Genomic DNA, 8834 nt, shown 5'->3' with positions numbered 1-8834 from the left:
GCTCCCTCTGACAAATCTGGGGGAAAGAAAAACATACATTCAGCCAGCTGCTCTACCCCAGCATTGATGTTGATGTACCATCAACACTACTATCCTAGTATTGTTCTATATCTGATATGTTCTATCAGATTCTTATATAAATATACACACACACACACACACACACACACACACACTACTTTTTTCTAAAACTACTTATTTGAGGCATGATCATTAACTGTGTGGTTACCCAAAATATCATACTCAGTTGCCAGAAGATCACGTTTCTACCAATTCAAACAGGTTGACTACAGTGGACAGGGCAGTGCAATAAATGGTCATTTCGACATTTTATGACCCACACTTTTGTAGCCAATACATACGCAATTTCAGTACACACCCACCCATACGCATGTTTAACCACTTTAAACCTGGCATCCCTTTTTTGGGGATTTCATTATACTAGGAGTAATTCAAAATAATCTCGAAAAAAATTCTGATGATCATTTCCAGCAGGTTTCCTCCTGCTGCAGCCTCCACCTGGTGTCAAGAAGTTCTGTTTTAATTGAAAAACATATATCTATTGTTAGTTATGCTCACTTTTTATTTCCTGCTGATAATGATACAGATACTGTTGGGTCACTCCAAAACCATTCCCTTTTTATATAAGAAATAAGGGAAAATAGAAGATAAACCAGCTCAGAACATGTTGCATTGCAAGCTTATAGATCTGTTATTTATGTACGACACACTGGTATGGTGAAGTAGGGCATTAATTAAAAAAAAAACATTGAAATATGGAACCTGATTTATTCTGATTAACTGAATTAACCGACATGAATATTAAGCCAGTGAGGGGTTCTAAATGTCTAGAATTGCCCTGTTGTACACACGCACACATTGACCATACACACACACACACACACACACACACACACACACACACACACACACACACACACACACACACACACACAAACACACACACACACACACACACACACACACACACACACACACACACACACACACAACCACTTCACACGTCTCCGTTGAAACCGTGAAACATAACGTTAGTCTAAATATTATTTTTAAAATCTGTTTACTAGCAGGGATTAGGGAAGGCCTACAAATGAGTGCTCAGTAGCAAGCGAGACCGCAACAACAGAAATGCTAAAAATATACTTTATTTAACTGACGACGGATAATGCAAGTAATTGTGTCGAATAAAAGTTAAACTATTAACTTACCGGAGGAGGTTGGCGTCCTCCAGGGTCCATGGCGTAGTTGTTTCCACGCCTCGAGCAACTTGTTAAAGTGTTTGTCCCCAGTGAATGCGCGTTTGGTCACCCAGACCAAACAGCCACATTAATGCTGATCGTGTCATGACCGTCACCTGAGCGCTAAAGGCACTTAGCATAGCATAGCCCATAGCACGGTAACGTCACATCCGGGCTAGCTCCAGTGGCGCATGGCCGCCATCTAGCGGAGGCACTCGGTACTGCTCCCAACACGAGTCACAGATCGGTTTGCATTTAACACGGGACAACAGTCTCATAATTCGTCACACAGATCCGTGTACATTCACAGCTACATTTAGTTTTATAATTTCAAAGTTGACTTACAAATGTTCATATATGACATACAGATGTTGTTATTTGAGTTACAAATGTGAAAATAGTTACAAATCTTATTTACAGATACGAATATATATGAGACTGTTTGAACACCAGCATGGTCTCAAAATGAGTCACAGCTACATTTGCGTTTATAATGTCTTAAGTTGACACACAAATGTTGATTTACGAGTTGTACATTTAGATACACAAATACAAATGACTCTGCATAAATAGGTGATTTTATTTTTTACAAGTTACGAATCATATGACAAAACAGTGTGGTAAAAGAGCCTCATAATTACTCAAACAAATCGGTGGAAAGTCACAAATAAATCTCCTTCTAAAATGTATAAGTTGACACACAAATGTTGATGCACGAGTTACAAATGTTGATACACGAGTTACAAATGTTGATATTTGAGTTACAAATGTTGATATTTGAGTTACGAATTGCACTTCACAAGTACAAATCTGATTTACACTTACAGACTGTTTGTTGCGAATTGCCTCTACGAGTACAAATCTGCTTTCACGGATACAAATAATTTTGAGTCTGTTCTAACCCCATAGCCTTTCTATAATAAATACATGTTGTGAACTTTGTTTTTCATACAACTTCTCCTGTCTGTCTCTATTTTAATTAACTTCTAACACTTACATTGTATATTGGCCTCTCATCAGCCCCACTGGCTCTAGACTAGAGAACAAGTTACTAACTGTATAACATGAGGATGTTGCTAATGCTACTCTATTGTCAAGGAGAATGTGAGATGTGTTTGATGAGCTCAAGAGATTGGCTACTGTTAAAATTTAGGAAAGCGTTAACGTAATGTGGGACCAAATAATTAATATGTAGTACTTTTGTTTCTTGTCAATTTAGAAGATTCATGCAATTTAAGAGTAATAGAAGGATGTTAACATGCCTGATTGATTGATTGATTGATTGATTGATTGATTGATTGATTGATTGATTGATTGATTGATTGAGTGAATACAGATTCATACAAAAGGATGCTAAAGGTTAACCCAAAAAAGCCCAGGGCTTATTTCTATTGACGTCCTGTGTATTCAATTCATTGAGACATTTAAAGATAATATGCAAAACATCATATACGACTAATACGAGAGTAATAAATAAATAAAATATGTACAGTAAACAGTTGGGGGGTGGGGGTCTTCTAAAAGTCTACAAGAGGGTGTGGCATTGCGCATACTTTCATTGACATTGGACATTATGCAGCTTCATTCATAATTCAGTCAGTAGACCGAAGGAATGTGTCAAGACATAGTGACTAAAATGAGGAAGAGCCTCCCCGCCGCGCGGCTCCTCACATCCATGACACACTGACACACACACATCCATGATGTAGACTGCACTTTATAATAGAATACAATTACATTTATATATATTAACCACTTAAACCCCAGCATCGTATTGTGGGGAAAGCTTTCACTGAAAATAGCAGATCGACAAGCTCCGCATTCATTTGTGAGCTTGTCGATCGGCTATTTTCAGCTAAAGCTTTGAAAGTTAGTATTGAGCCCTGAGGGACTCCGGTTACCCATAGGGGTTTAAGTGGTTAAGAGCTGAAACATCCGATTCATCTTCATCCATATGTATCTGGAAAATGAAATCTTTTTTTGTTTTTTTTACAAGCATGGTCGTATGGAGATTGGTTGATCAAACAAAGGTTGATCATTGTGATCATTGATTGGTGATTGATTGCATGGTGATTTGATGAGCTGCCAATGATCAAAGTGCATGCTGTGGTGTTTCCTCAAAGGGGAGGTTCTGTAGTAAGTGTCATAAAGCAACACAGGTCGACAGACAGGATCACTCTACCTCTAGTCCCAGCCAGCAGTCTGATCATCATCATCCAGAGAAATACCATCATCAGTCACCATGGTTCGTGAAGTTGAAAACCTGGTGAGTGTTTAGCTATTGTTTATGTTCATATTTCGTAATGTCATTGTCACATCCAGTAAGACGTTTTGGTTTAGGCTCTGACAGTGCTATTGTTTAGGATATATAGGCGCCAATTTGTTCATCCATCCAGCCGGGAAAATGTATGTTTCTATTTCCAGAGTTCAGTGTGTGTTTTAGTTATGATATCACAGGCGTAGCGTGTGTAAATGTTCTGTACATGATTGCCTTACATTTTATATTCATGTTAAAATCAATGTCATGTCTTCTTCGGCTGTCATCCTATTATCCCATTTCCCCCAAGGTCTAATACAGTTAATTTATGCACCATCAATTTATACCACATCAATGGTTACAAGTATCACTATTTAGTCTAATCACAATGTGGTCTAAAATATGTTCCACTCTAAAACTGAATACAATTTAGTGCTTGTATTGTGTGCTTGTGTTGGCGTGTGCAAGTACAGTAGGTGGCCAGTGACTTTGACCAGTTTCACTTTCAAAACCTTTGCATCATGCATGTCACACAAACAGAATGTGGCATTTGTGGATAGGGCTCTATATGAATAAACTTGTTATATCAACAAAACACATTGCATTCTGTTTGTGTGACATGCATGATGCAAAGGTTGTGAAAGTGAAAATGGTCAAAGTCACTGGCCACTTACTGTATGCTGATTGCCATCAGCATTCCTTGAGATCATGTGACATAATATTGTGACATTTGTCACCATTGACATGGTAGTACTGTAAATAGACAGCATGTAAACTGTAGGTTGTATCAATGTTAATCACACAATAGTATAATATAATAAAAACAAAAAACGCTTTTAATACAATGAATAATCTTCATTTCATGTTCCATATTTATGCCAAACAAAGAATTGTTTGCAAACTTGTATGAGCCAGAAAGAAGGTGTGTAAATGCCAGAAATATAAAGTGGACAATGTGAATTTGAGTGGGAATGTATGCCTATAGGTGAATTGATGATCTGTCTGTCACCCATAGTATAATAATGTCTGACATTCTCTAGGACTCTTTCCGTGCCATCCTGGTGGAAGCTGGGGACAAGCTAGTGGTGGTGGACTTTACAGCCACATGGTGTGGCCCCTGCAAACACATTGCCCCTCGCTTCAAGGTGAGAGATCAGATGATTGTGATTGCAGAGTTGGAGCTCATCGATAGCATAGATAGACTTAACCACTTAAGCCCTGTTTTTAGACTTCTTCATACAACTGTGTTGCATAAAAATAGCCATAGCCAATAGCTTGTCACTGTGCAGTATGTTGTGAACTGGTAGATCTGCTATTTCTCTATTTTTGAAAGATTTTGCCTATGATGGGGTACGCCCAAAATGTGGACGCCAGGTTGAAAGTGGTTTAGGATGTAGACTGGACTGGAATTGAGCCAAAGAAGACAGAACCAGCTTGGGCTCAGATACTGTAGCTGTTGTTCCATATTTGTCTCCGCCAGGCCGTAAGGCATGGCGAGAGAGTATGTTTTACCCTCCGTCCGTGTGTCCGTCCGTCCGTCCGTCCGTGTGTCCGTGTGTTACCACCAAATCTCCGGCACCGTTGGCCCGGTCGCTGCGAAACTGTGCACACACACTCCCTGGATGCCAATTCAGAACCTCTGCCTCAAATTTTTCACATGGGCCTGTTATAGCGCCACCAGGAGGCCGATTTGTGCAAAACCCATTTTTTTCACATTATTCCTACAGTTTTTAACCAAACGTCATGCAAATCGGTACACAGTATCTCTATAGTCATGTGATCAACCCTGACCTGTCGGATTTCCCATATTCCATCCTTATTGGTTAAGGTTGCCATCCAAAGTTTGCAGGATTGGTCCGTTTTGAACAAACTGCCTCAAACCATGAACGCAGCGTGCGATTTCCGTGAAATTTCACACGCACATTCCCACTAGGCCGAGGAAGAAATGCCACCCTTTTCACATTGGCCTGTTATAGCGCCACCAGCAGGTCTAATTTAGCAAAACACATTTTTGGAACAAAATGCTTCAAATCATGAATGCAGTGTCCGATTGCCGTGAACGACCTAAGAATAAATGGCACCCTTTTCACATTGGCCTATTATAGCGCCACCAGGAGGCCACAATAACGTATCTGACCTGGCGGAGACCTGTGCTCCGAGGAGCACTTTATCTAGTTTCATTATTACTTCTCTTTTGAGTTCACTCCATCAAGACTTGAAAATCCAACTTTGAATGATGTTGATTCAAGGTTGTGTATTTTGCCAGCTGTACTTCCAGTATTATGCAGGGCCTTTTGCCAAGTGGGTGTTGTGTTATCAGCTGGGGGAGGGGCCATGTTCTCCACTGAGAGCAGCCCGGTCTCAGTGGGAATTCCAGACGATGCCTACTTTAAATGAAAACCTCTGTAGAGAGAATCCCTTGACATTATTTAACCAGGGAATTGTTTGAATTTGTTACTAAGATATTTATATACGTATATAAATGATATACTGTTTTGCCATCAGGTCTACATGCCTCTTTTCTTTTTTTTTACTGTGTCAGATCAAAAATCTACAGTATATCATCAACCAATTCCATGCTGATGTAATCTATTCTTCCATAGGAATTGGCAGAAAAAGCTGAGAACATGAACGTAGTCTTCCTGAAGGTCGATGTGGATGAGGCAGCGGTAAGTCAGTGTGTTTTACCTATACAGCCCACCAGTTTCTGGCAACATTAAGGCAAGAAATATAGGATGTGCAGTTGCTCAACATGAATTCATTTACAACATCCAGTTTAGTTTTAGTTTTGTTTCTGTGGGTGTATGGGCCCAGCACAACAAGAGAACATATAGATGTCTTGCTCCTCACAGTGACATGCATATTTTCCTCTTTAATTATCTCACCAAACCGTGTGGTTGTGGATTGATATTGTGTATAATGCTGCTATGGCAACCATCGTCTACGTTGATACTTCTGTCATCAACAAGCGGAACATGATGTGGAAGTGAACGCAACAGCGAATGCAACATCTAAGAACAATCAATGACAATCATTTTCACCGTCTCTCTCTTCTCCCTTCTCAGGACGTGTCAGCAGAATGTAAAATCCAGTGTATGCCCACATTCCAGTTCTACAAGAATGGAAAGATGGTAAGCTATTTAGTTCAAGTACAGTATGTGTTCAGGAATAACTAGTCTCAAACTGTTGCCTCCCACAATTTTACAGTACAGTACATACAGTCTGGAGCACGGAAGCTCTGAAAATGGTCTCTAATCGTCTCTAAAGTTGTGCAAATTTGTTCTCATATACATTAAAATATTTGAAGCATATATAGTAGCTTCCTGCTTATCAGAAATTGAAATTATAATATAAAATGTAGAGACGGAATTGACGAGCAGATGACAGCTTCCGTGGACATGCTTTTAGGATGTGTAATTCCAGACTCTATATAGTATTCAGAGATTGAGGAATAGTTGTCTGGCTGCGCGTGACTTAAAGAATAATCATCAGTTATTTGAGCAGTGGAGACTGGAAGAAAACATCAGCATTAAATGTGTAGCGAGGCAGGTTTTTTTTTTGTTAACTATTATACAGCTTTGTTGAATACTCTATTCTTATTTGGTCAATCAAGGCATGCTCTCTTTGTTTGCATTGCTGTGGAAGCAGATGCTCTTTGGCTAATAAAAGCATAATTTTGCATTAGAATAAAGTAGGTGTATTATAAGTGGGATACTGTACAATGAGGTGGTCATTATTGGAACAAAAACCCAGACAGGGTGACCCAAGACGGTGGGGGTCCTTTTCAGGCTAAGGACCCCTTAGCTGAGAGAGAGATGAAGCAGGGACCCCCTACTACATTGTATACAATTGTGATACAGATACAGTAATCCTTTTCATAGATTTCATAGATAGCTTCATTTACTTTTATCAGTGTTGTGTAAATTAATGTTCCTTTTATTTGTTTGTTTATTTCAGACATTTAACCCTCAGTGCTTAGTAAACTTGACCTTTGGCTCTGTACTTGGTTTTCTGATCTACAAGCTCTTGTGAGCTAGTAGATCGTTTGAGCTTGTACAGTAGTATAGTATAGTGTAGTATAGGGATTCTAGGGTTCAAGTGGTTCATGTAAAAAGGATGATCCTATCACACAAAGATTTGCAAAGCCCCCTGTAGTAACTCCGAGGACCCCCTGTTGAAGACCCCTGCCTTAATGCATATTTTCTTTTTAGGTTGAGGAGTTCTCTGGGGCCAATTATGACAAGCTGGTGGAGAAAGTGACAGCTCTACGGTCATGAGAGAAAGCCCTTCCACCCATCCCAATGCACCTCAACTGTAGAAAAGAACGGGAGCCAACACTCTTCCCACAGAACCCCTGGAGACGTTCCACGGCAATAATCCTCTGAACCCCATCATGATGTCTTAAATATTTCTAAAACTTCATTGTTTGTTTTTCTGTATGTGCACCATGTGAACATTGGTTATGGTTTCATTAAAAACAACCATTATTAGTCTAAATGGTTGGCTGCATGTCATCCCCCCCTCTCTGCCCTCAGGTTCCTGTCACTCTGCTGTCCCATTTCAATGGAGGGAAAACATTTTAGTCCTGTTTTATGTCTCAGAGAGGATTGATGATGGGATATCTCCTCTGTATGTCATCCTCATTTGGTGGATTTAATAAATGAAAATAAGTAACAGACCTAATACTTTTGCTTTTCATGTGTGAATTTTGTTAATTTGGTTCATTTAAGCTGGCACTGCAGCTTGCATTATGAACAAAATATGAATGTAATTTTTATTTAGTATGAATGCCTATCTGCATGGCAGAGCTCATATGCCATGTGGGCTAAACAACACGCCAACAAGTGAACACCAATATAAACATTTTTTGGTGCCAAAGGATAATGTAGACATCGAGGAGTGGTTTACTGATGTAACAGTGACTATTATGCACAGCCTATCCCCACCAGACCCCAATTTACATTTCTCTGAAACAAAAGGGCAGGAAATGTTATCAATTATTCCATTTTCCTTTCAGTCTGAGTATTAGGACTGTATCCATATGCTCCTGCCATCTCTTTTTGGCATAAGTTCATCTTGAACGTGCTGTACTGGAAACTGGAAAAGCCAAAGACTCCTCAGCACTCATCACTTGTAAATAGGATTCTGACTGGTCAGAGGGTGCCGTAGCATTGATTAGTTTACTTTAATAAAAAATAAAAATAGACTTTAGACAGAATACAAAATATACAAAGCTAACTAAAATAAAAAATCTCTGTAGATTTATTTCTGATATTTTACCCTAAAACTATAGTTTTAGTCTTTGGGAAACTGGGATG

At 39.3% G+C, this 8834-nt stretch overlaps 1 protein-coding gene across 1 annotated transcript; it reads left to right on the top strand.

Annotated features, from left to right (window-relative positions):
• The first annotated feature begins 3446 nt into the window (after positions 1 to 3446).
• On the top strand, positions 3447 to 8092 carry LOC311052257 (thioredoxin-like). The gene is made up of 5 exons (XM_084067145.1): positions 3447 to 3525; positions 4557 to 4661; positions 6120 to 6185; positions 6582 to 6647; positions 7728 to 8092. Exons 1-5 carry the CDS (start codon positions 3502 to 3504, stop codon positions 7791 to 7793), a joined length of 327 nt encoding a protein of 108 aa, XP_083923271.1. The 5' UTR covers positions 3447 to 3501; the 3' UTR covers positions 7794 to 8092.
• Positions 8093 to 8834: the final 742 nt, after the last annotated feature.

Source organism: Gymnoscopelus microlampas (assembly GCF_963454915.1).
Source record: "Gymnoscopelus microlampas genome assembly, chromosome: 9".
Taxonomy (NCBI): domain Eukaryota; kingdom Metazoa; phylum Chordata; class Actinopteri; order Myctophiformes; family Myctophidae; genus Gymnoscopelus; species Gymnoscopelus microlampas.
The sequence above is the reverse complement of the archived record's forward strand: the minus strand, read 5'-3'. Positions and strand labels throughout refer to the sequence as shown.

Excerpts from the sequence above, each read along its gene's own strand:
- LOC311052257 (XM_084067145.1), top strand. The coding sequence starts at position 3,502 with ATGGTTCGTGAAGTTGAAAACCTG. Across the intron at positions 3,526-4,556 it reads TTCGTGAAGTTGAAAACCTG|GACTCTTTCCGTGCCATCCT; the intron begins GTGAGTGTTTAG and ends GACATTCTCTAG. Across the intron at positions 6,648-7,727 it reads TCTACAAGAATGGAAAGATG|GTTGAGGAGTTCTCTGGGGC; the intron begins GTAAGCTATTTA and ends TTTTCTTTTTAG.